The sequence below is a fragment of the Musa acuminata genome, chromosome BXJ1-8 (genome assembly GCF_036884655.1).
Source record: "Musa acuminata AAA Group cultivar baxijiao chromosome BXJ1-8, Cavendish_Baxijiao_AAA, whole genome shotgun sequence".
Classification (NCBI taxonomy): domain Eukaryota; kingdom Viridiplantae; phylum Streptophyta; class Magnoliopsida; order Zingiberales; family Musaceae; genus Musa; species Musa acuminata.
In genome coordinates, this window is record NC_088334.1 from 463,237 (window position 1) to 489,909 (window position 26,673).

Here is a 26,673-nt window from a genome sequence, read left to right on the forward strand (position 1 = left end):
CTGGATATCAATCTTGGATTGATGCAAAGCAAATAGTTTACGAGCTAGAAGCTTCGTGAGTAGGGCAAGAGTAGATCGTTGCTGCTGTTGTTACGGCTGCGATGGCGATGGTTGCAGTAGAGAAGAAAGCTGTAGCAATGGAAAAAGCTATAGCAATACTGTAGCAAAGGAAGAAGTTGCAGCAGAGGAAGAAGCTACAGCAAAGGAGAAAGTTGCAGCGATATTACAATGATGCTATAGCAAAAGAGGAAGCTATAACAGAAGTACAACAGAAGAGAAAGCTGCAACAGAGGTGCAGTAAAGAAGGAAGCTGCAACAGAGGAGGAAGCTACAACAATGCTACAATAGAGAAGAAAGCTGCAGCAAAAGAGGAAAGATGAGGCAATGCTGGTGAGCGTAGCACTAGAGACGCCACAACGGAAGGGAATAGACGTTGGTGCATAGTGGTAGTGGAGAAGACAGTTGTAGTTGTCGTTTACTGAAGAGAAAATATTTGTCACACTGACGGCCTAACAATGGAAAAGCAGTAGGTAGAAAGTCTTTCTTTTGTCGCCGAAGGTGGAGAAGCAACAGTGATGAATCGACAGTGAGAAGGAAGGAGAATTTTCCTCAACAAAATAAAAGATTTCCCTCAACAAAATAAAGAGATATCAATTTACAGACAGAATATAATGATTCGAGCATAACAAAATCTCCAACAAGTCAAGCAACTTGAATCAAACGAAACAATAGAAGAAGACAGCTGATCAATTTGATGAAGCAAATTCATCTAAAACCCAACAAGTAACAACGCAAAGCTCTGTTGAACCCATCTCTACAAGGCCAATTTTTGTAGTCATCACTGAGAACTAAATCCTAATTGTGAAATCGCAGCGCAAGCAGCGTCGCCGACAGTGGCTCGGGCAGAGGCGCTGGCCGCGGAGAGGAGGACGCGTGTCGGTCGTGCACGGCGCAGTTAGGCACCGATCGGAGAATGAAGTGAAAAATGACTATATATTATGCACTGTCATAGCAGCGTCTCCTGCGCCACTTCCACTTATCACATCTTGAATCGACCAACTGAAGCTTCCTTGACCCGTACGTAACCATGAATCAGCTTGCCTTCTCTCGGACAAGCCCACTCGCTATTGTCTTCCACTTAGTTGAATCCGACAAGGGGAAGCGGATAGATTACCTAATTCTAACACCACGAGTTGCCGCCCAGTATGAAAGCCACCGAGCACAACGACATATCTCGCGGGTTCAGCTGATGGATGGAATACTGCGGCCAAAGTGGGAATCGGAATTACCAAAAGACGCATGGTTAGAACAAGTCACACACACATGCTTTCAGTAGTACTTACGTACTATCACACACACCCTTTTCCATCTTATAAGCATTTATCATCATGTATTGTTTGTTCTACATCATCACCTTGTAGAACCATGAGAGAGAGAAACCACCCCCCCCCCCCCCCCCCTCCCCCAACTATATATTGCTAAAACCCGCAGTAATAACCACACATTAGCTTAAAACTATACCCAAATCCCAGAAAAGAAAACCATATTTGGGTGAAGGTGGGAGATGAGGAGGATAGAGAAGAGGAACGGCCCACCCTCTTCAGTGCTGCCCTTCGCTTAACACTCTCAAAGAAACGAAGACACTATCGAGCTCACTTTGCGGCCATCACATTACGGAGCAACCGTTGGGATTCTCGTCGCTGAAGATGGTGCATGGCTCCCCAGGGGGAGGAGGCGGTGGCACGTACACCGGCCGACCGTAGCCGTAGCCCATGGGAGGGAATGCAGGACGGTCTTGGCCGTTCATCATCATCATCCTCTGCTGCTGCATCAGTGCTTGCAGGTACTGCTGCTGGTATGGATTTGCGCCTGCCATCATCATCTCCGGCGGCACCATCCCACCCTGGAAGTAGCCGGGCGGCGCGCCGTCTCCAACCGGACGGCCTTGGACAGCCGGAAAACTCCCCATGTGACCCATGGCTGTTTGCGTGTGACCCATCGGACCCATCATGTTAGGTTGGCCCATTGGAAGGCCCCCCCCTCCTCCCGCACCATTATTGCTCCCACCACCACCACCACCACCACCCTTATTGCCCCCATGGGATGGATTGCCATGATTAGCATGATTCCCGGCAGTGCCATTGCCACCCTTGTTTTTATTTCCCCCTCCATTCTTGCTGTCATGGGCCCCATCACCATTCTTACCACCACCGCCACCACCTGTTTTCCCTCCCCCACCATTGATGTTACTGCCACCCACAGCCTTGTTTGGTACTTGAACCTCTCCTCCCTTACCACCACCACCACCACCACCACCACCACCACCATGACCATTGCCTTTCTTATCTTTTCCCGTACCATTTCCAATCGGTTGGAAGTTCATGGGCTTCATCATCTTGGGGTCATCGTACATGTCCTCATCATCGAACCCATCCAGGTCGTCCAAGTCCTCGTCGTCGAACTCATCGTAGTCATCACTGTAGTCACCTTCATCATCAATCTCTTCCTCGGGAGGAAGGTCGAACTTGACAGTTTTGCTCTCCTTCTTGAACGGCAACTTCAGGTCCTTGAGATTTGGAAACTTGAGATCTTTGAACCCTTTTGCCTGTTGCTGCTGCGGCTGTGGCTGCTGCCACTTGTGGTCCTTGCCTCCTCCTCCTCCACCACCAGCACCACCACCGCCACCTCCACCGCCACCACCTTTTTTGGTCTTTCCATTCTCCTTCTGCTGTCCTTTGGCATGCTCGAACTGGAGCTTTTGGAGCTGGTTGGCGAGGTTCTGCTGGTTGCCACCCTTTGTAGGCCACAGCTCCGCATGTTTGCCAACCTTGCTAAGCTTTTTGATCAGGATGGCAGGATCCACATTCCCAGTGACGATCACCTTCCTCTCCTCCGCATCTATAGTGGTAGTGTAGACCCCTGAACTCCCCCAATTAAAAATTGCCATGAAGCATTTGGTGATTATTGCACGAAAAATCGAAACCCATAGATCTGACGAGAATAGCGTTCTGATGTACATGCAGAATGAAAAAAAGTGTCACGATAAGAAACAGAAATGACATATACCATCGATCTTATGAAGCACTTTCTTCACTTTCTTCTGGCATCCATCACAACATATGTTCACCTTCAGTACGCATGCCTGCAAATGAAGCAAGAAACCAAAATTCAGAGTCAAATACAGCCGAACATCACAAAGCATTACGATTAGAGAAGAAGAAGAAGAAGAAGAAGCAAAGTAAAGAAAGAGTCGAGCATGGGTTAATTTACCTGTATTTTGAGGAACTTGCTGTCTTCTTCTTTACTCATCCTTTCCACCCTGCCAAGCAACGCCTTTGAGATCCGAGAGAACAAGGACACGGGCAACAGGCAGAAGCCACTGTCTGCTTGATGGATTCCCCGGTGAATTTAAAACCCACGAGGAGACGGTCCGGTGTTATATATTATTTTTTTCTGCACAGTGACAGCATGGTCGGTCCCAATAATGTGCGCTCACCGAGAATGACCTTAACTCTGGCTTGTTATATTTTCTTTTACTAGCCTTTTCGCTTTCACCATCTTCCAGCCATCACCACCACGTACGTGCTTTGGCAGCGAGTGAAGTCTTCCTTCTTTTTTCCTTTCACCTTGGAGTTAAAATCTTTGGTTTTACCCAGCTGGATCCGTCGAGAAGAGAGCCACCTCCCTCCCCTCCGCAGCGTAGCTCGTCTCAGGAGAGTGGTGACCGCTGCAGGCCCACCGTAAGGAACACCTGATTCAATAAATGATGGCGAGCTGCGCGCAGACGAGTGGAGCGCTGAATCCTTGTCAGAGGAACCCGTCGGAATTTAGTGAAAGATCGGCACCAGCCGCGGTAAGAAACATCTGATTCAATAAATAATGGCAAAACAAAACACGGAAAGAGGAGCCCCCTGATTCAATGAAAGCAAGCATTAATGGATGCCACTGTTCTGACACACATCCTCGTGCTTCGTAAATTTCACGAACCATCCCACTCCCCTCTGCTAGTGGGGTCAACTGTGACCACCACCACCCCCCCTCCTCCTGTTCATTCATGCTCATCGGTTTGGTGTGATGCACCAGGAAGAAGAAGAAGATAATGAATAGACAGCGATCGATCACCACATTGATCATATCAGGTGATACAAAACTTGTTCCGACAACTGACCGATGCTTTGACACAATTCAATTCATCGAACGATGGCCGAATGGTTGCTTACGGTAGGGAAGCTACCTGAGGTTTCATGGATAACCGAGCCAACTCCGTTGTGTGGACACTCTCACCGGAAAAAAATCTCCGAGGAACTCTTGGGGTTTGTACTGTTCGTGTTGGTTTGCAAACCAGACAAATCTCTGAGTTAATGCACACACGCCACGCCAAGAAATCGCAGATGTGAGTGCTGCCGTGGGCAGCTGTTTCCAGATGCGCCGGAATCATAGACGCAAACACCGAGGCGAGTGCACCAATATTCCCCTCTACGGAACGACAGTGATTACTCTGAAAATTTACGGATCAACTGAGAACAACGCTGAAATGCTCAAATGCAAGATCGTGACGGGTTGAGATTGAATGATAAGTATTTTAGGATATCTGGACTCAGTATCCTCGATCAATTATTAAGATTCTTAATAGGAGAAGAAGTCATGAAATGAAATTTTATAAATTAAGATTTGATTCTTTTTATAAATATTTTCACATATTTTTTTAATTTTTATTTTATAGATTAACATATGAAAATTATTTTAGGTATTTTGGGTTATCCGAAGTTATCTAGAGAAGTATTTTCAAGATTTTTGTAAGACTTTTTGGAGGCCTACGAACCTTATTAACTATTTATATGAGATTGTTTTTGATTCGCAAGTCCTAATATAAGATTCTTATTATAGTTCTTCCAACCCGATAAGGATGTTTACTTCGCTTTCTACATAGGTTAGAAAGTCTCAAAGCTAATCCCAAATAATGGTTAAGCTTCATAAGATTTTTTCTTAAGATTTATGCTTGAATATAAATAACTCAAGAATCTTATAATTAATTTTACATAATAAAAAATTTAATTTCTTTAAGGATGCAGATAGGGAGTTACTAGGCCATGTTAAATTTATTTTCACTTTTTAATAGTCTTTTCTCCCTTCCAATAATTGGAATTAGAGTTAAAAAAATTCGATTATCGAGATTCAATAAGAACGAGTGATAAATATTAAAAAGAAAATGAAGTAAAGGTATTTTCTCTTTGTAATAGTACACAAAATATTACTAAAAGAGATTATTGCGATTAGTATATATTTTAGAATTTATATCTCATGAGGATCACATATTTCTAGTACGAGAATGAGTCATTGTGAAAAACAAAATTCATGAAAATTAAGATTTAATTTTTTTATAAATATTTGATATATCTCTAGGTTTTAATTTGAAGGTAACACGATATGAGAAATATTTTGGATGTTCGAAGGTTATCCTAAGAGTTTCGAAAGAATTGTCCTCTATAATTTTATTCTTTTTTAGATTTATATGAGAGTGTATATTACGAGAATTCTACTCGAGTGATTGACAACTCAAGCGTCTTGTAATCGATCAATAATTTTTTTATGGATGAAAATTATCGAATCATACTATTATGATTGTTTTTTTTATTATGATTGTTCCCTGTTATTTGTTTTAATTTGTTTTAAATTTTCTCTCCCTCCCAACACTGTTGGACATCTTCTTTGACCTTTTTTTCTGCCCTGTCAAGTCTCTTAAAATATTCTCTTGATGATATTTCAGGATGTCGCAATCCACAACAGTATAAATCGAGTACATAACACAATCATTTCTTCTCGATGAGACTTCGGTTTCCTTTGTGCTTTGTGGGATTTATAATAGATTCGATGCAATCTTGCATCCAACAATGGATAATGAAAACACCCCCTTTTTTTTTTTGTTGTTGCATATATTCACAAAAAGAATACAGAAATTTTCTTTGTGATGTATATTACTTAAGAAAAATAAAAGACTTCATCTTTCTTAGGTAGAACATAACATGGTGCCGTCTTTTGTTTGGTATCATCCATCCATGGGCGAAATGAGTACGACCTAAGCAAAAAGAAAGATGCTTTGGCATGTCCGACCATAGTGAATTGGGGTCCAATAACAACATGGACTGGTCGTGCCGGTTTGGCCCACTCTTACCTGCCGACCTTAAATCTCGGATGATGCTCAAAAATCTTTCTCTCTCTCTCTCTCTCTCTCTCTCTCTCTCTTCATTTTGGATAGGGTTTGATGGTACATTGTGAAGGTTGTTGCTATGACTTTACCATGGGAAAGGGTTTGATTAGAGTTGGTTTTTCATTGATGAGAAAGAATTGGCATCCTTTTGCTTTGTTTCTCACACATCTCCTTCTTTCATCTTTTTCCTCTTCTTTCTCCTCTCATTATCATCATCATTCCTCTCCCTCTTTCTCTTCGCTATGCCGACGCACCTCATGTCAAATCAATACAAGTAGGTGTATATGGATGGATACTTGGCACCTTGATTCGATCGATACCTCATGTCAAATCACTCGATTAATCACTAAAATTGTTAAATGTAACTCCCAAGCTTTCTCTCCATATCAGCCTAAACATGTTTATTAGAAAAAGAACAAAGAAAGAAAATATGATCTTAAGTATCAATCTTTATCGCATTAAAAACAATAGCAGACAAAACAAATATGAATTTTAGTTAGTCTATGTCTATGGGTGGTATGGAATCAGTGAGGAATAATAACTTTTTTTTTTTTAATTTAGTTAACTCTTATAGAATCCTCTTGTCACCTCTTTTGTAAAGGCCTTTGAAACCTTAAAAATTTATATATCAATTTGATGAATAATCTTTCTTTAAATTTATATTTCTAAATTATTTTATCATCATAAGATACAGGGAGGGAGGGATAGATTTATATATTGACCCCCCCTCGAGGGGAGCAACTTATTTCAACCTTCACGAGCCATGCCTTGTTCATTTGTAAAATGATCGTGGTTTCAAATAAGGTCACGGTCAATTAATCGATGGTGTTGCTCTCGCTCCAACCTGCTCAACCTCAAGACAAGGTTCCGAAACTTCCTGATGGATTATATTAGGTTGACCAGCCACCCTCTCCATGAAAAAACAAAGAAAAAAATATTTTTTCCATCCTTTATTGAAAGAATGTGCTCTTGGGACTCTTGCAATCAGGTTGGATAGAAAAAAATAATCCAAATCTCTAAATCTCACCTTGAAATATGCCTGTAGCAAGTTCTATGATAGGAAAATGTCGAGCCTTCAACACTCCCTAAGACATGCAACCAGGTGATGCTAGGAGTTTGGCACCACTTAGGCAAGAGAAAATTTTTAAAAATCAAGGATTTCGACAAAGAAAGGATGGAAAGGGCATCTAAGCCCTACCTCTAAGACATCAAAAGAAGTATAGAAGAAGTGTTGTGAAGCATAGGGTCAATCATCAGGCTAGGCCGAGGGACAATTAGCTCAAATTCAATATGAACATTGAAAGCCTCCTTTATATATTCAAAGATGTTATTTGAAATCCAAGAGTTAGTAGTTATAAGATTTTAACATAATCTATAATATCTAATTATAAAAGGGACTCACCTCTGAGGGGGCTCGCCTCATTATTTGTTACTTTAATTGATTGGCTATGTGGTGATAGACTATTGGACAAGCTCGAGCACCACAATCATTATGATCGTTTGAATTCTCGATGGCATACGCAAGCCACACATGGATGCTTAAGCGAGTACTACATTGTCATCGTATTAGTCTATCATTACAAGGATTAGGTTTTTTATGGATCTGACGAGTAGTCAAATCGATGTGACCATCAAGAATCAAGGAGAAGACGATGCACATAGGTACACATGGCCAAACCATATCGAATGAGACACCAATTCCTATGTATTCAAATGGCCAAATATGTGCCTTGACGATGCATAGCCAAAAGGCCCAATGTACATTTCGACGATTCATAACCTAAGGGCCAAGCATATACATTGATGATGTAGCCAAAAGGCCAAACTTGTACCTTGACAATGCATAGCCTAAGGGCCAAAACGTGCACCTCGACAATACACAACCAAAAGGCTAAACTTGCACTTTAATGATGCATAGTTAAGAGGTCGAACATACATTTTTTATAACGCACAATCAAAAGGTTGAATAATAGATACCTTCATCAGGATGCTTAAGCGAGTACTACATTGTCATCGTATTAGTCTATCATTACAAGGATTAGGTTTTTTATGGATTCGATGAGTAATCAAATCGATGTGACCATCAAGAATCAAGGAGAAGACGGTGCACATAGGTACACATGGCCAAACCATATCGAATGAGACACCAATTCCTATGTATTCAAATGGCCAAATGTGTACCTTGACGATGCATAGCCAAAAGACCCAATGTATATTTCGACGATTCATAACCTAAGGGCCAAACATATACATTGATGATGTAGCCAAAAGGCCAAACTTGTACCTTGACAATGCATAGCCTAAGGGCCAAAACGTGCACCTCAACAATACACAACCAAAAGGCTAAACTTGCACTTTAATGATGCATAGTTAAGAGGTCGAACATACATTTTTGATAACGCACAATCGAAAGGTTGAATAATAGATACCCTCATCAAAGTCAATGGTGTTAAACAAAATGCTTCTTGGGTATGACCTAGTGACCCCAGAAGTGAGGGACTAGTAATAGGTAAAAAATGATATAGTAAACACGATGTCACCATATGGTAACACGTGATCAACAACCTAAGGCCGCGATGATCACACATGACTGATATATAGTGGATAGATCGAGAGACACGTTAACACCATATGGTCGACTCGTCGATCATTTGAACCCTATGATTAGAGACAATGTCCACGTGTTCCCATGATTCGACCTATACTATGCCAATCAATAGGAGTATTGTACATGATGAATATTGTACCATGATTTAGCCCAAAAAGTCATATGTTCCCATCTAGCCACTAGTGATCCCGGACATAACCATCCTCAGTGTTACATATATAAGGGACCCTCGGGTGTGCCCTCAACCCAAACATAGCCATCCTTAGGGTCACATATATAAAGGACCCTTGGGTATGCCCTCATCCTAAATAATTTATTATTAATTTTTAATATTATATGAATAGTAACTTGGACCAAACCTTAATCGAATTCGAACTCTCATTCCAACTCGGACAACTAGAATCTTCATTGATAATAAGAAATCTTAAGTTTTCATAAAAAAATTGATATTTTTGAAAAAATAAACCCAAGTTATACTATTTTTGAATGAGATTATATTATTTTGAATAGTCATAAAAAATAATTTTATTCATAAACAATGTAACATAAGGTAAAAAAAAATCTTAAAACTTTTAAAAGACTTGCATGGTAACATAAAGTGATTTTGTAGCCAATTTTAATTTAGAGTTCAAAAATCCTCTTAAAATTAGTAACATATAAGTGGTCTGTAACCAAATTTAATCTCGATACAACTTAATTGGACGACAAATGAAAAAAAGAGAAAATTTCAACCTTTTAAATAGTAAATTAATTAAAAATGAATACTTTAAATGCCCAATTTTTTTTTTACAAAAAGATCATTTATGACTTCATAAGATATTTTTAAGATTTAATGAAAATATCAGTATTTTTTAAAAATAAAATTTAGATATACGACTTTTAAAGAAGAACCCAAAAATATTATAATCTCATTGAAAGCAATGTAGCTCAGGTTCCCAAAAATAAAAATATGATAATATAATAGTACGTTTATGCCCTAATTTGATGTGGATTCATCTTAATTTGATATAAAAATAGAAAATAAAAAATTTTAACATTCAAGAGATTAATGAAGAGAGAAAAGGGATATATATGGAGAAGGAAAGTTTGCATCAATAAGTCAATAGGTGTTGGAGAAGGAAAGTATCCTTTGAGGAGAGTCACATGGAATTACTTTACCTAAGGAAAAGAGAAATAAAAAAGAAAAAGAATCAATTCATCTTGAGCCAATTGTTTTCTAGTTTTTCTGCTATATAGTCGAATCATTTTTGGGATCAAATGTATTTTTTATATTTTACAAAAAAAAAACATAAACGCTCTGAAAAAAGAAAAATAAAAAATAGAAAATCGCCCAATTTGAAATATCAACGAATGAATACTAATAATAGATGAGAAATTTGACTATTACCGACCTTTATTATATATCTTTGCTGGGCTTCCGTTAGTCCAACCCATCTGAGGGGAAATGCATCGAGATCCGTGCATGCTGACACGTCAAACCCATTGGCGCTATATTACTTGTCCGTGCATCATGATTCGTGCTCACACATCAATCGAGCAGGGGGAAACGCTCGCCCCGCAGGATAAACCTGCGATGGCCGAGGCACAACAAGAACCAGGAATCCAGAGACGGCCAGTTAGGTCGTGATAAGTGCTCCTCCCTCTTTGAAGTTTTCGTTCCTCTCACATAACCGCTTTCCCTTCTCTGCAGCCCTCTCTTCTCCATCGAGATCTCCGATCCGTCTCCTCCAAATCGTGAAAATTTCCCCCGATTGTCCCCTCCAATCTTTCCACCTTCCCAGCCGAAACCCTCTTCCATCCATCGACGCATCGAAATCAAAGCTATGCCCGTCTCTCAGCCTATCACCGGCGGCTATCGCCACAGATATGCCTCCAATCGTGGCGCCGTTGGGCCACCCTATGGGAGGATCATCTCGATCCCTGGCATCTCCAATCCTGCCGCTTCTTCCGATCCCTGCAGGGAACTCCCCTTCCGTAGAAGACACCAAGATTTTGTTCTTAACGATCCCTACGCCGCCCCCGGCGGTCCGCCTCCTTTGAAGAGGAGGAGGATGAGGTCCGATGGTTTTACGTGGGACGGTCGCGCTGGTGGTAATATAGCGTCCACCAGTAGCAGTTCCTTTCTGCAGCCGCCTAGGAGAGGTGTTGATGCGCGCTACGGTCCCCCAAGCGCCGGACAGAATCACGCGCCGGTGAGGTCGGAAGGGGAGAACGCTGCTTTCGTGTCGAGGGATGAGATCGAAAGGTGCTCTCCGTCTCGAAAGGATGGCATCGATCCCTTGCTCGAGACACAGCTGCGGTACTCCTACTGCTCGTACCTTCAGAATCTCGGGATGAGACTCGAGCTGTAATTTCCTCATCTCCCGCTATTTCTTTGACGTCCAGGAGGCTGGACATAATGATATCAGGATAGAGAAAATAATCTGATCTTTTAATAGATATCGGTGTTAGATTGGCGTCCAGATGTTTCCTCGAAGAATTCTGTTGGTATTTCCTATGACATTTACTTTGGTTTTGCAGGCCGCAAACTACTATTGGAACAGCGATGGTTCTTTGCCACCGCTTCTTTTTCCGGAGGTCCCATGCTTGCCACGATAGATTTGTGAGTTCTGGAGCTATGTTGCCTTGATTTGTGCTTTTCTGATGCTATGTTTTGCTTCTTTTTTTTTTTTTCGTGATGCATCCACTGATCGTGCTTCAAATTAGACATTAGTTATGGATGCTATTCACTGGACGCACATTTTGTGCTTTCCATGTTCATTCCATAACAAAAGATGTTAACTTTTATTTGCCCCAGTTGATGTCTTTTCGCTTGATGGTTCTCTTTGGGATGCCTTTTGCATGAGTGAACTGCTCGGAGCACCTGCTGCGCTCCTTGTTTCATTGTTGCTGTGGCTTCTAGTATAATCTACTGAAGTAAAGGAAATTCCAACACCAAACAATGTACAGCTTTATTCTTGTATGTTGCAGATTTATGGACTTTTCTGAATTAGCATATGAGAAAATTTTGTTTTGCACAAGATCCATAAAGAGGGGTCTTCTGAAGTTTTATTCAGGCTGTGTTAAACAACTATTATAAATTGGATGGGTTGTTTTGGAATTTGGTTTCAGAAAAATATAATTATGACCAGAGACTTCAGTAGGAGATCTTTGATTATGTCAATTGTCATAAAACACGCAATGGCAAGATTCCATGAAATGCCAAGATGCAATAATCCATAATGACATAGTCTTGGTTCTATGCCATGTTGCAGTGATCCATTTTAAAAAATTCTGCAATTGAATAAACCTACAGAAAAGTATTAACATACTTATGTATGCTAATATAATACGGTGTTGAATCTCTTGGATTGAGAAGTCTCACTGGGTTACTTCTTTGTCATTTACATTTTATTGCCCTATTATAATATCAAATTGGATGGGCTAGTGTTTTAACTCCATATTAGAGAGTATTGGCCATTTGGTCGTCTGGCTACTTTGTGCCTAGTTTCTTCTTACCTACTTGTTAAGAGTTAAGAGTAAGTATTCACGATTAGAAAATCAATTACATACTAAGTGATCCCTTCGTGTATTATTAGTATTGAGGTTTGGAAAGACCAAAACGTTGTTTGTTGGAGATCTAATGCAGACATTACAGTGAATAATCGAGATTATGTTATAATTGATGTTGGATCATTCTAGTGTATTTATCATTTTAATAAATACATTAGTTTAGGGGACATTTTGCAAATGTGTTGCCATTTAGCAACATATCCAATGTTTCTAGTTGAGTTAAGCACATCTTTTTTTTTCTTATTCTAGTGATATTTCTTAGTTATGTTTCTTTTAGCAAATTAGCATATTAGCAAACTCTTTTAATACCCTGCAATCTTTTCAGATGATTGCGACAGCAGCTCTGTTCCTGGCAGCAAAGTCTGAGGAAACACCATGTGTCTTGAACTCTATGCTCAGGGCATCATGTGAAACTTCTCAAGAACTAGAGCTTTCTTACTATCCATACTTGCATCATAAGGTAAATGTTTTGACCTGTTTATATTCTGAATTATTCATAATAAGTACTTGTAAAACTCTTGAGTATCTTCCAGTCCAAGGATCCTTGATGAACTCGAAACTTGCTATGCATGTGTCTTATTATCAGATACTATGGTCACCTTACCTAAAGTAACTTGAAACTTGCTATGTATGCGATGGCCATAAGAGAAAATGACTCAACAATCTATGGTACGACATCTTTATCTCTAAATGTTATCTCAGTTTTAGCTTTTATGCAGAACACAATTAAGGCGAATTTCAAAGATATTCGTAATCAGTCGATTTCTCCAATTTCACGAATTTCTTGAGAGAGGAGAAACTTAAGATATTTTAAGCACGGAAATTATGATTTTCCAAATTTCAGCAGCTAGAATGACACAAATCGGTTGAGAAGCATAAAATTTCTAACCTTTATTTGCTAGGAGTTTTTGCAGAATGAATTTCTTCCTTTCAGTGCGAGCCCCTCGATGGCTTATTACTCAAGCAGATGTTATGCATTCCAAATGGATTGCCCATAACTCCACATAGAATCTTCAAACTTTAAAGATGGCTGGAGGCATGGTAAAAGAGTTATATGGAGTGATAAACATTATCAAGCCCTAGATTATCTAGTCCTAGATTATGACACTGCCAATCCTGATACCTCTAGGTTAGGATTACTTTTCTGACACTAAATGTTTCCTGGGCTTCCAGTATCAGGATCATTCACAATAAAAAAGAAATCTTGGACTTGTCATAGACTAAGCAGGTTGGCATAAAGAGATTGGACCCAAAGGCCCTAAAGGTTAGAGGAAAGAAGAGCTAGGCATTTTTTTGTTTAACTTTTTGGATTCCTGGGGACCATCTAAACCATATCATTTAGCATGGTCTGAGATATATTATTAATATTCTTGAGTTTTGTTCATTTTCTGAAATTCGACTTCAAATGGCTCTATATTCTGTGTTAATTTGCTTAGAACCTCATCTTTGCATGAAGTATAACAGGATTATGCATTGAAGTTCAATGATCTTACTTCTATTACCAAAGTAGCATGTTTTGTTCAACCACCTGATACATATTCATTATGAATGCTAGCCAAAACTACATTGTAAATATGCCATTATTTAAACTGTGTTGTCTTTTTTTTACGCAGGATTGGTTTGAGCAATACCGTGAACGGGTCATTGAAACCGAACAAAAGATACTAACTACTCTGGATTTTGAACTTGAAGTGGAGCACCCATATGTCCCTCTTGCATCAGTACTTAACAAACTTGGACTTTCACAATCTGTTCTTCTTACAGTCGCTTGGAATTTTGTCAGTGAAGGGTATGGATCTTGGTTGTGCTATTTGCCTATTGCTTTCGCCATGTCAACTCATCTATTTCATTTGGAATGGAAGGTTTAGTTTGTTCGACAAGTATCGAATTGATATTTTTATTCATCGGTACCTAATGTTATTAGTTATCATACATTTTGTTTTGGCTTGTTAGTTATTTCAAGCATATGTGTCAAGCATAATGTTATTAGTTATCATACATTTTGAAGTTTTTTTTGCAGAACTATCCTTTGATATTGTTTTAGCATTGGAACATGTAATAGTACTCTCAATGATATCCAAAGTTTGAGAATTTTCAGTCTCTTGTATGCATTATATATAGCGATTGCTAGATTACCATCTTACAAATGCAAGTCCATTGTGGTTTATTGCATCGTCAGTTTCGTTTTTCACATTTATGTGGAAATGGAGTTCCATCTGGAAGTATTTAGGTGAAGCTACTTGTTTGAGTGATGTTAGTGCACCATTCTTACAAGCCACTTATTTAGGTGTTCACCATAATCATTTTATCATGGTTTGGAAATATTTGAAGCCTTTTTTAATGGTTCAAGCTCTGCTCTAGCCTTCAAGCGGAGCTTTATCAAGTCAAAAAATGAATCGAGCTTGATCTGTCCATTATCTGCTTGTTTCAATTGCTAGTTACACTTGCTGATGTGATATAGTGAAGCAAAGCCTCAATTTAACTTCTTGTACCTTTGAACTTGCAATGCAGAACTGCCTTATCAACCATAGGTCCTTGCTTTCATGTCTACCATTGTATACAAACCTATTGTCTTGCATCATTATTTGTGGTAATAAAGTCTATCATTCCTTCTTTCGTTGTATTGATCTACTTGAACAAGTGTGGGTAATACTCGGGCACTGTCAAGAAGATTTTTCTCTATTGATTTTTGTCTTCTGGTCTATTTCCCGTACTGGTCTTTTGAGGTTTTTCAGGATTTTCCTTAACTTCATTGCAAGTAGAATCCCTTTGAAGTTTTCCATATTTAACTACCTCCCCATTCTCCTTTATTGTTATCTGCTTCAAGATGTTATGGAAGAAAATATGTGCTTGATGCCTATTTGAAATAAATCTTATCTTTGACATATTAACTAAGTCTGACATGATCAATGGTGTGATAGACACTATTCAATGATACAGATTATCTAAAGCACACGTTAACATTGCTTATGTCATTTATATAAATCAGACAAAATTCTCCTGGATTTCATTAGTATGTACTGCCATTATATGTTAGCAAGATGCATGCCTCTATATCATGGGGATGAGCATGGGTCATACTTGATCCATAGAATTGTGTCTATGAGTTCGGGGTTTTAAGTCATTAGGGGGTTAGTACAATACAATTACTCAAGAGTTTTTGACGTTACAGAAGTTCGTTTGTTCTGCAGGTTTCTGTTGAATGTAGTTCTTATTTCAAAACAAAATTTGAGTAAAACATGGTGTTTTCCTAATTGCAAATGCAACAGATTAAAAGACAGGATTTCCACCTACATTGAAAAATCTTTTCCTACGGTACTAGAATTGAAAGCTCTATTTCATTTGTCTTTTTCCTGTGTGTTTTGTGCATAGTTATGTGCAGTTGAATCATTTTATGATATTTTCTCTTGAATGACAGAGATAAGATGAAGAGTCTATATTTTTGTTTTATTATGCAAGTCATCAGATTAATGAACTATTATTAAATTATGTAGTTTATCATAAGCATGTTCTTGCATCTTGATAAATGCATCACCCCACACTTTCCTGATATTCTTAGGTTTTAGGATAATTATGTAATTCATGCATAGATGAAGTAATCTATATAGAACTGTGATTATGGTACATGATGTTCCTTGAACTGTCATTTTAATCTGTATCAAACATTCTGTCTCCAGAATTTAAAGACCACTTTTTATGAGTTTGGCAATTTTAGTTCTGGATGGTAAATCATTTTGAGTAACTTCTTAGGCCTCTGAAAAAGAGGCCTGAAGAAATAGGCCACAAGCAAGTGAATGGCTTACAACTCAAACTAGACTAGTTGTTTTTTGTGTGATGAATTCTTGGATTCTAAAGCGTTGCTCCTTTTCTCGTTGCGGTTATCAATATGTTTACTCTTTTAAGTTCATCTATTGGAGGTTGTGACAGTAGCAGTCATGTCTAATGAACAACTGAATTTTTGAATTATTTGAAAGGATTGTTATGGCAGTATTTTTTTTCTCTTTTTGGTGATTAAGCTTTTTTTTTTCTCATACGGAGACATAGATATCTATATGCTAGTGATGCATTTTCTGGTTTTCTATATGCGTGTTCTCTTGGAACATTTTTTGGATGAGCATGGTTCTATATTGACGCCAATATATAAACCAATGGCCAAATGGGTACTAATTTTTGCCTTTTTTGTGTCTTCATGTGGAATTATTGTGTGCAAACTCAGTGTTTTAAAAGGGCGCCCGAGCGCTTGCCTAGGCGCTCAAGCGAAGTGAGGCGATTCTTGAGCGCCTCGGACAGTTGTTGAGCAATGTGCTTCAATGAAGCACTGCCCGGGCGCCTCGGGTGAGCGCTTGGTTGAAGGCGAGCAATCGAACCATAACTTCGGTTCGGTTGAACAGTAACTTTGTTGGTTCAATTAAACCAACTAAGCATAATAAATAGTAACAATAAAACCCCCCGCACGCTCCTCCCTCGACGTATGACCTATAAACCCTAGGTCTTTGCCGCCCTGACTCACCTCTGGTTCTGCTAGCCACTGCCTCCACCGTCGATGCACAGGTCCAACGCTCCTTCTACCGTCGATGCACAGGTCCGATGTTCCCACTACTGTATCTTTCATGCGTAGTTCCCTCCACCGCCATTGCTTCCATGTGCAACTCCTTTTGTCGTTGAGGGATAGGTTCGCAGCTTCCTCTACCACTGATGGACACATCTGAAGCTTCCTTTGCCCTTGATGCCATCGTCTGTAGCTTCCTCTACCATCGTTGTCATTGTCCGCCGCTTTCTCCATCGTCGTTGTTGCCGTCCGTGGCTTCCTCCATCGTCGTTGTCATCGTCGGAAGGTTCCCCCGTCACCACTGCCCTCTCCTTCCCCACGTTCCACCATTGGTGACACCTTTTCTCTCTCTTTATTGTTATGACTATTGTTAACAGTGGATTAAATACTGTTAACAGTAGATTGCTAATCCTTAACTAATATTAAAACTATTGTTACCATATAATAAACTAAAACTGATATTAATCCTTAGAACTGTCGACCTATTTAGAACAAATTCTTATTTAGAATTCTTAATCCTTATTTACCATTGTTAATCACTATTTAGATTCGTAATTAGCCCCTATTTAGCACTGTTAATCTTTATTTATTTTGAATTGTTATTAGGGTTTTAGGATTAATGGCAAGTGTGCAAAGCAATAAGGGAGATTCATCAAAAAATTCAATTTAATGTCATATTTTTATTTATATAATCGTATTTATCAATTATATTATATATTTTTTATATTTTAATATTCTAGGTGAGCATCTAGGCCTCGAGAAATTGGGACCTTGGATCCTTTTGGCGCCTAGCGCTTTTAAAAACATTGCAAACTAAAGAAAGCATGGATTGACTTATTTTTGGATTTAATGTTTGTGGTATGCTTTTCTTTGTAGATCTTTGATAGTTCGTTTGACATTTTATTTTTTGTTTGTTGGAACTCAGGAGTATTTTCGAATGTTCGAATTATATATCTTTGAATGTTGGAATTATATGGCAATGATCTAAACATGGGTCCGATATTGGTTTGACAACCGATTGGATTGGCATACCGGGTATTATACCGACTTGTACCTTAGCATGTTACTGAAAATATAAAAAATAGAATATCAGTCAGTGCAGACTGGTTGGTACAAACCAGTTTGATTGGTATTTGAAACCTTATTACATAATTTTTTTTTATCTTTTATTAATATGGTTTTTGTGTCTTGTCCTTGTACTACAATATTTCTGCAGGTCATTTTTTCTTGTGTCATATTGATTGTTTGATATGTCATAAATTGCAGGGTTTTCTTCACAAGACTAATGTGCTATATGTGATATTCTTAGCTGGAGGATATGCGTTCATGCAAAGCACTTTTTGACGAATAGCAAGAGTTGGACAAATATTAGATGAAAAGTATTAATATGATTTTGAATTGGTTATCACACAATTAATGGATCTCAAGCACTTTGCATCATGGGATCTCTAATTATTCTTCTTGATTTCAGATGCCTGAGATCCTTTCCTGGTGACTTGGCAATTAAACACTAAAGCCAGTCTTCCTATTTTGTTCTTTGATTTTCATTTAATTTCTTGCTTCCTGTATTATGGTCAGATTTGATATCATCGTCCTCCTGTGTCCCTCGAGTCTTCTACTATCTTTTGTTTGTGTTATTTTAGTTGCTCACTCCTGTTCTTTAGTGGATCTTTTCTGTACAGTCCAATTCTGCTCTTCTCCAAGTGTCAACTTTTATATACTAATCACAAAGTTGAAACTTATAGAACCATTTTTTGTTTATTTTCTCCTCTCTCTCTCTCTCTCTCTCTGCCTTCTGTCCTTCCATAACTAACTGGAATCAGAACCAAATCTTATCCCTTTGCATCTTTTTTCAGCATGCAAGTTAAATGAAATTTTTTACTTACAGACTTAACACAATGATAATATACCAGAGCCAGCAATACTCTTAAGAATAGGTAGTTCTATATATGCTATAATACTCTAAGAGAATGATTAAGAACATAACATTCCTAAACTTTTGTAGCCAACAGTTTGCCAGTGATGTCCTTTATTTCTTATTTGCATTGAGGTAAAAACAGGTGTTTGCTATGTCATCTGTATGAGTTCCAAACAGCTTCTTCTAGTAAGGTATCTTTTTATGCTAGTAAAAATATCAATATCCTAAAATAATAAATTGTTTCCCAGAATGTTTCATTTACTAGTATGAGCATTGCATGGTCATCTACAGGTATATGTGTGTGGAATTGAGGGTGATGGTTGACCGAAAGTTGTTATAGATCTCTTGGCTTCCCACAACACCATGATGATCTGGAGTTGAATTTAAAATGATGTCTTGCTTAAGTTCAATAGGCTGAATCTTGTTCCAACTACTTAAGGACCATCGGATGTGTAAATACACATCTATTAATTGTTTTTGTTCAAAATGAGGTACCAATTAATACTTCAACCTGCTCATGATTCTTGGGCATGCATTAGCTATTCAGGGAAGCATGTGCATTGGTATATTTTTGCATAATGCAGGGTATCTGATTAGTTCATGTTTGACATACACTGATAAGCAGAAGCTACAAGCATCCAGGAGAGATTTGTTTTCTCTCTCTTTGTGTCACAAATTTCTACTACTTTCCTGATTGAGTATATGGATAATGGGAGGGGGAACTTTGACGGGAGCATTCCTGAGTTCAGGAATTGGTGCATAGTTACCAAAGACATGCTATAGTTTAGCTCTAACACAGAATTTCAACTGAAGATTCTCAGACTATATATCAGCTGGACTGCTGCTTTGATATTTGGTAAGGAGTCTTTGGCATGTAGGCTTGTTTGTTCTGCTCCATGATTCTTATCCTGTCATAATTTTATATTTGTTATCTCATCCGTTTTGCTTATGTTAATTCTTGGAGCACGTCATGTAACTTGGGACACTAAAACATTGCCACAGAAAAATGGTTTGGCTATTAGCTTATCATCTTTAGCTTGTTATTGCCCCTGATCATAACAATGGACCAATTGTTTAATCAAATGCTTATGGTTTTATAATTTTGCAGATACCGCAGTTCTCTTTGCCTTCAGTTTAAGCCTCGTCATATCGCTGCTGGAGCTGTATTGCTTGCCGCCAAGTGCCTAAACTATGAGCTTGCTCTTTATCCAAGTTTTTGGCATGAGTTCCGGACGACACCAGCTATCCTTCAGGGTAATGACACTGAACAAATTTGTGCTTGCCATGGATGACCTTTTTATATTCTACCTGCAGGACTTGATTCATCTTTGTTTATTTGTATGTTGGAGTTGCAGATATTGTCCAGCAGTTGATGGAGCTTCTCTGAGACGAGACCGATTATTGTGCTTAGATGTTATACGACAGGTTTGTAGTATGGATCCATCAGATTGTATTAGTTCCAATGTTCCCCTATCAAGAAAGATTTAAGCCTCTATTTGATTTTCAGCCAGCTCAGTTTCTCTCCGGTGCTTGCAATAGTGATTGAAATCATAGTCTTTTAGCACTCAAGTTTCTAATGTACCACACACTCCTTTTTGTAACCTTTACTGAAGTTATAAAAATTTTCTGGTTTTATCAAACAATCAGCTCGTACGTCAGGGTTCTTCTGATTGGCATTGTGGTCCTTTCTTTGGTTACTAGCTATCTTTGCATCTTGCTTTGATAATGGAATGATGAATGGATTTAGGCTTTGCATCTTTCTTTGATTAATAACTTAATTGGCATCAAGTTATTGATCGAGGTCTCTGAAGCTCATTTCTTGTATTCCGTTTTATTTTCGAAAAAAAATTGCATTGGTGTGGGACATCTCTAGTATTGAATAATACAATTTTCGTTTTTTGGTTTACAGACCTTAATGTCCCTGTGATGGGTAGTTAATGAAGTATATTTTCTTTCTTTTTTTGTTTGGGAGGAAAAAGGAGTGAATCATACAGCACTGAGTATGTTTGAATGATGCAGCAGTAAGCTGGTTGGTTGGTCCAATTGGCAAGAGACTGGGGATATTCTTGGCATGGCCAAACAATACATTTGTTGGCTGCGTATGCTGGTAACCGCATGAACTGGTCATAGGCTTTCAGGAGTTGTTGACGTGCACTTTCTTCTTTACAGATTGGAAATTTCTTTGGTTCCCCCAAGGAAGCTTCACGGAAGTGACTTGAGTTAATTTGAGATGGGGACAAATATTGAAATTGTATAGTGTCGTGCCTCCTCCTCACCTAGAGAAAAAGTCAAGACACTTGGTGGGAAGCTTTCTGGGGAACGATAGCATAGCGGTAACTTTTTTGTTTTGTTTTCCTTTTTGTCATTTGGCAGAAAAAGCATTATGGTTAGTGCATATTGATTGTGATTGCGCAAATAATAAGAGCGGAGTGATTTGTGAATCTCTCATTTTTAATGTGATCCGACCCACTTCAGAATCGGATATGGATCGTAACTTCCACCAGATGATCCGACTTAGTTGACCTGATCCGATTTGATCTATTGCTCGATGGATGGGACGCGGATCGAGGTTAATCCCATCCGAACCCCCGTACGTACTTATATCTTGTGTCATGCTCTTTAATGGATTGTCAACATATGTCCACCGTCAGATTAGATGCTCCCACCATCGCACCCGCCCATAAAACTATGGCGAAACCTAATCCCGCCGTGAGAAGCGGGACACCGAGTCCGCCTCCTCCTCGATCGCACACTCCGCCCTCCCCTGCCCGATCGTTCGGCAGCAGCACGACGCTCCTCCTCTATTTATTTCGTCTCCAGCAGCGCTCCGGCTAGTCTTCTCTGCTCGGAAGAGGGGCTGAGGAAGGAGGAAGAGTCCCAAAACCAAACCAAAGGGTTACTAATGTCTCACAACCCCTCCCAGCTGCTCCCTGCGGGTACCCGTCTCTAACCCTGAGTCCTTTTCTCGCTTGCATTCTTCGCTAAACTTCTGACTTATTTGTTCTGCGTGCGGCCTCCCAGAGCTGATCGATCGGTGCATTGGGTCGAAGATATGGGTTATAATGAAAGGCGACAAGGAACTCGTTGGGACCCTTAAAGGCTTCGATGTCTACGTCAACATGGTCCTTGAAGATGTCACCGAATAGTAATCACTTCATTCGCATGCCCTGTATCGATGCCTTTTCCCTCTTCTTCTATGTTGACTACTTAGAATTGTTTTGGTTATATTCTATTTCCATGTCAAAGTCCTTGAAGATGGTCTTGTTTAGTTTTACCTAGTTTTAAATGTTTTTTTTTTCATTAACAACAAGTCTCCTTTAACTAGTACTTGTTAGAGGAATTAGAAAAAAAGGCCTTTAGCAGTCTTAGTGCAGTGTAACCTAGAAAAATGGGCCATTTTTTTCCCAAAGCTGTATACCCTACATGTTTATCTCTTCTAAATCTTCGCCTTTGCTGCACAACCAACATAATTATTTATTGCTCTGAAAAAATCTTTAAAATTTAATGTTCATCAGATATCATTTAAGCATCGCAACTTAGGTTCTTAATATTATAATAAACAATGATGCTTCAATTTGCTAGCTGTCTTGAATACGTGGCCAGTATGATTCTTGTAGGATACCTTTTTGGTTGTACTTGTTTGAAATATCCATCTCTTGTCTAGTTGTTAAAGATAATTATAGGACACTTATGGAAGCTTCAAAATGTTTCTTCATAGCATCTTGTTTTCCTTCGATGTTGAATTCTTTTTTGTCGATAAGATTGATATAAGATTAGATAGGTAACAATGCTTGTATTAAGCATGAGACTATGCTTAAGGAAATTAAAATAGTGATTTATATTGGTAATGTGTGGATATGAGTGTTACTAGGTCAGATCCATTTATATTTCTACTCGTATAAAACAAGGCCTATAGTGTTTACTTATTCCAATTGCTAAATGATGCTTCTCCATGAGCATAATTTTTTTTGTTTTACATCAAATAGAGATCATAATTCTGACAGTCTGCATAGATGACTTGGTTAAATGTATGTACCTAATTATTATAATTAAATGAGAAAGAGTTGTTTCCAATGCATTTAACATGAACCAGAACTTCCTCTCCGTCTTTCTCTCTTTAGTATCTTTTTTCCTCCTCTTGTCCATTGATTAATATAACCCTAAAAAGAAAGAGTTTCATGTGTTGCAATTAACCCTATGTTTATATACTTATCATAATATCAATAATGTTATCAACAATAGGGAAGCGTGAGGAACAGGAAATGTGAAAAAACCCCACAACTTGAAGCTTCTTCCTCTCGGACAAGTTCGTGTGATTTTGAATGTTCCACAGTTGTTGGTGACCTTATTTATCACCATAACAAAACATGCAGTTAGCCTTATCAGAGTGATTTCATTTGACAGATGTCATCAATATTTATCCATGTGAGTCTTTAAGGGTTATACAAAATTCATGATCTTTGTTTGCATTGACAGTGCTCCATAGTGTAAAAAGGTTCGCCAAAAATAGCTCACTTGGTATTCTCATTCATATGATTTCATGTAGGTCATTATTGCACAATGAAATATGGGAAAATCTTTCGCTTTAGCACTTTTATTATTGGTGTTTGTTTCTGCCAAATGTATCATAGACCTTATAATCACTTTAGGTAATAGCTCAAACACCTGATCACTAGATGACTTCTGTTAGCTGGGCTTGTAAGCTCAAATCGGACGATCACTGCAACACAATATATAGCTCTATAAAATATAGTCCCAATACATTTGATATGCAAATTTTGTTTATCTTGGGGTGAGTAAAAAGATTTGCTGGATTGGGACCATGTCAAGTTCATAATTGTGAGACCAGTTTTTTTTCTTGAAATGGTTAGAACTTGCATGAACACAATTCTAGCTAAAGTCTAGTTGAAACAAGCTCGTAAGTCCCATGCAATTGCTTATCACTGCTAAATGGCTGATGAATTTTAGTTGACAAGCTAATCAAGTTGATTGCCAAGTTGGCTACTTAGATCAGGATATTTTTACTCAGTATTAGCACCATAAAGCTATGCATTGACAATGCTGAGATAAGAACCTTGATGGAGACAAATTTGTTCTGAAGTCATATCTTGGGACAATCATGTAGCATCACAGTAGCTAAATACACAAGTCTGGTTATTTATGAACTTTTGAAGGGCAAGATCGTTCATCATTGCTTTAAGTGAAAACTCTTAAACAGATTTCTTATCTCATGTTTCAATCTTCTATCTTCTAGGTTTTCCAATATTGTTTGATGAGAGTAGCATTAATCATGAATCTGAATTTTATGTCAATTGATTTTTCTAATGTCAAATTGTGTTCGTCTTCATCCCATATGGGAAGTATACTTTCTCCCGGGGACACTCTACAGGACTCTACAGGACTGAGCTTTTTTTTGTGATAGGATATGGCACCTGTATAAGGTTTTCCCAGTTCGAGGAGAATGGATTTCCTAAGAATAAATACTAGGAATTTATTTTTTAGAATATTTCAACTGCAGTGCACAAAAAAACAATATGCAAGAATAGCCTGTGAAGCTTACAATGCACCATATATGGTAAACTAAAATATCTTAACGAAGAGTTTCTTCTATGGAAATCCTAGTATCTGAGCAGATCTGGTCTGATGGTACATTTAGAACTCTCTAAACATGTTTCCTAATAGCTTAAAGTATTCTCCCAACCATATATGACAAAAGTAGGACGCAGAGGTTCAAACACAATTCAAGATACAACTCAACTTGATATAAAATAGCAACTAAAAATATGAACGGGAATCTGTTAAAAGAAAAATACAAAGATAGGAAAATTAAGATCCCTTGTCTAAGGCTGGATACGGTACGACCCTCAAAGGTTGGGCGGGGTCGGGCCACTTTGTAACAATGTAATAGCTTGTTTTAAATTATATTTCTGCTCTTGAATTGAGAAACACAGTTGATTATTTGTGTAAAGATTATTTCAACTTCTTTCAGTTGGTAATGTTAACTGTATTCCTATTTCAGTGAAATTACAGCTGAAGGACGTAGGATAACAAAACTTGACCAGATACTGCTAAATGGAAACAACATCGCCATTGTAAGCAATCTTATGTCCGTTGCTATTTTACCTATCAAATTCTAGTAATTCAGACAATTTTCCTTTTATATTCAACTTTGGCAATGAAGAAAATTCTTTTCTAGTTCTATTGAACTCTTGAAATTTACAGCTGAAAACTTGAAACTATTATGGATCTTATAATATCTTGAAACTTACATACTATCCAATTAATGCTCATCAAGAACCTCTATTTTGTATTGGCATTTACTAGGACACTATTTGGCTGTTTGTTTGCTTGGCAATGGGGGCATTTAAATCTATACTATTACAAACTGTATTTAATTTCTATGAGCTGATCACATAGTAGTCCATCATGTTCTTTTTTTTTGTGTTGGAGCTTCATTCGTTTTCTTGTCACCATGCATCATCTATGACAGGCCACTTAGTTCTATGGATTAGAAGGCTTTTTTGGCCACCTCTTTTATCGAATTAGGTATTCTTTCTGTGTATGTAACTATGTATATTGCTATGTTTTCATATGATTTTGTTTAGAAAGGTAATGCACAGCTTAGAAAGGAATTATGCAGTCTGTTTTGTGGTGGATATGCAGTGAAAACAACTGAGAATTATATAGTGAGAATTGAAGAAACTGTTAAAATGGTCTGATGCATGTGAATTCGTTACTTTCTCAATCTACAGCATTGCTAGTGAATTTCGAGTACATGAGGATTCTATGATTAAAATGAAAAAGAAAACATGCAAAGTCATTGAATTTGATTTTTAGAAGATGAACAGAACAGATAATTTTCCTTTTCAGTTTCATAGATTAATTCATCTTGCGTTCTTTCCTGTTTTCCCCTGATATGCACATTCTTTTAGCTATTTCATTCATAATGGAGCCTGGATGATGACATTCTCAATGTAAGAGTGTCATATAAATGGTTGTACCTATAAAAGGAATGTACTTGTTACTCTCTAAGCTTATATTAGTTGACCTTGATCGATCTAACATGAGTTTTCAGGTGGGATCAGAGATTTGCACTGAGAATAATCACCTGCTCCTATCAATATTATGATGCTATTATCGGTCATTTGGTCTTTCTACTAGCTCATAATTGTTTCCTTTTTGTCAAGCTAGATCTTTGAGGATAATTTGCTTGCATGTTAGGCATCTTCTAATATCTGTTTTCATGACCATGCATTCGAGAAACAAACTTGATCTCACATACACACCCATAATATTTTTTCCTTTGCCATCTCTAACATCTGGATATTAAATCTGTTGTGCAGCTGGTCCCTGGTGGTTCTCCGGATCCAGAGTAAGCCGGCAACTTCTATGTGGAAGTTTTAATGAAGCAAGCTGTAGCCTTTTAGCATATTTAGGTTCACTAAGTTGTCTTAATATATCAAAAATGTTCGAAGTACGTTCCAGTCATTTAGCTTCTGAGTACATACCCTAGATAAATGTCTACTCTCTTCCAATCAACTATTTTTCTACTCAAACTCTATCTGGACTGCGTTTGATTACCTGATGCTTCATTATTGAACATATTGCTTGCAGCAGATGGGGTGGCTTATTGTACAATTCTCTCTAGGTCATTAGGACTTGCTAATCTAATGTTGTGCACGAGAAATGCCGGACTCATCTACTAAAATAGATCTTTCTTAACACGGTATATTGGTACCTATTTTCTTTCTACTCTATTTGCATTACTTGTGTCTCGTGTTTAAACCGAGAGTTGATGAATGGTTATGATTGTGCGAAGTGACTGGAGAAATGATGTG

General features: G+C 38.2%; 3 protein-coding genes across 11 annotated transcripts; 2 read left to right on the forward strand and 1 right to left on the reverse strand.

Annotated features, from left to right (window-relative positions):
* Positions 1 to 1,494: 1,494 nt before the first annotated feature.
* Positions 1,495 to 3,423, reverse strand: LOC135680469 (heavy metal-associated isoprenylated plant protein 33-like). Of its 2 annotated transcripts, none has more exons than XM_065194383.1 (3): positions 3,271 to 3,423; positions 3,067 to 3,142; positions 1,495 to 2,919 (listed from the first exon to the last, which is right to left on the reverse strand). In XM_065194383.1, exons 1-3 carry the CDS (start codon positions 3,307 to 3,309, stop codon positions 1,667 to 1,669), a joined length of 1,368 nt encoding a protein of 455 aa, XP_065050455.1. In that variant the 5' UTR covers positions 3,310 to 3,423; the 3' UTR covers positions 1,495 to 1,666. The 2 variants fall into 2 exon arrangements, with proteins under 2 accessions (XP_065050455.1, XP_065050454.1); XM_065194382.1 differs by having other exon boundaries at positions 1,495 to 2,991.
* Positions 3,424 to 10,404: 6,981 nt separating this feature from the next.
* LOC135680471 (cyclin-T1-3-like) lies at positions 10,405 to 20,478 on the forward strand. 8 transcript variants are annotated; one of them, XM_065194384.1, is made up of 7 exons: positions 10,405 to 11,163; positions 11,337 to 11,418; positions 12,694 to 12,828; positions 13,982 to 14,157; positions 19,944 to 20,089; positions 20,191 to 20,260; positions 20,343 to 20,478. In XM_065194384.1, the coding sequence occupies exons 1-6, from the start codon at positions 10,640 to 10,642 to the stop codon at positions 20,220 to 20,222; spliced, it is 1,095 nt and encodes a 364-aa protein (XP_065050456.1). In that variant the 5' UTR covers positions 10,405 to 10,639; the 3' UTR covers positions 20,223 to 20,260; positions 20,343 to 20,478. The 8 variants fall into 8 exon arrangements, 4 of the variants coding, with proteins under 4 accessions (XP_065050456.1, XP_065050458.1, XP_065050457.1 ...); XR_010515457.1 differs by lacking the exons at positions 20,191 to 20,260; positions 20,343 to 20,478 and adding an exon at positions 17,843 to 19,326 and having other exon boundaries at positions 10,406 to 11,163; positions 19,461 to 20,027; XR_010515456.1 differs by lacking the exons at positions 20,191 to 20,260; positions 20,343 to 20,478 and adding an exon at positions 17,843 to 19,026 and having other exon boundaries at positions 10,406 to 11,163; positions 19,127 to 20,027.
* Positions 20,479 to 21,527: 1,049 nt separating this feature from the next.
* Positions 21,528 to 26,451, forward strand: LOC103994183 (sm-like protein LSM5). The gene is made up of 4 exons (XM_009414509.3): positions 21,528 to 21,771; positions 21,857 to 21,980; positions 24,855 to 24,927; positions 26,179 to 26,451. Exons 1-4 carry the CDS (start codon positions 21,738 to 21,740, stop codon positions 26,209 to 26,211), a joined length of 264 nt encoding a protein of 87 aa, XP_009412784.1. The 5' UTR covers positions 21,528 to 21,737; the 3' UTR covers positions 26,212 to 26,451.
* Positions 26,452 to 26,673: the final 222 nt, after the last annotated feature.

Bases quoted from the DNA above. Each gene is read 5' to 3' on its own strand.
- LOC103994183 (XM_009414509.3), top strand. From the start codon at position 21,738: ATGTCTCACAACCCCTCCCAGCTGCTCCCTGCGG. The intron at 21,772-21,856 runs GTACCCGTCTCT...GCGGCCTCCCAG, and splicing joins CTCCCAGCTGCTCCCTGCGG to AGCTGATCGATCGGTGCATT. The intron at 24,928-26,178 runs GTAAGCAATCTT...TCTGTTGTGCAG, and splicing joins ATGGAAACAACATCGCCATT to CTGGTCCCTGGTGGTTCTCC.
- LOC135680469 (XM_065194382.1), bottom strand. From the start codon at position 3,309: ATGAGTAAAGAAGAAGACAGCAAGTTCCTCAAAATACAG. The intron at 3,143-3,270 runs GTAAATTAACCC...CTTCATTTGCAG, and splicing joins GCAAGTTCCTCAAAATACAG to GCATGCGTACTGAAGGTGAA. The intron at 2,992-3,066 runs GTATATGTCATT...TATTCTCGTCAG, and splicing joins AGTGCTTCATAAGATCGATG to ATCTATGGGTTTCGATTTTT.
- LOC135680471 (XM_065194384.1), top strand. From the start codon at position 10,640: ATGCCCGTCTCTCAGCCTATCACCGGCGGCTATCGCCACAGATATGCC. The intron at 11,419-12,693 runs GTGAGTTCTGGA...CAATCTTTTCAG, and splicing joins ATGCTTGCCACGATAGATTT to ATGATTGCGACAGCAGCTCT. The intron at 20,090-20,190 runs GTAATGACACTG...TTGGAGTTGCAG, and splicing joins GACACCAGCTATCCTTCAGG to ATATTGTCCAGCAGTTGATG.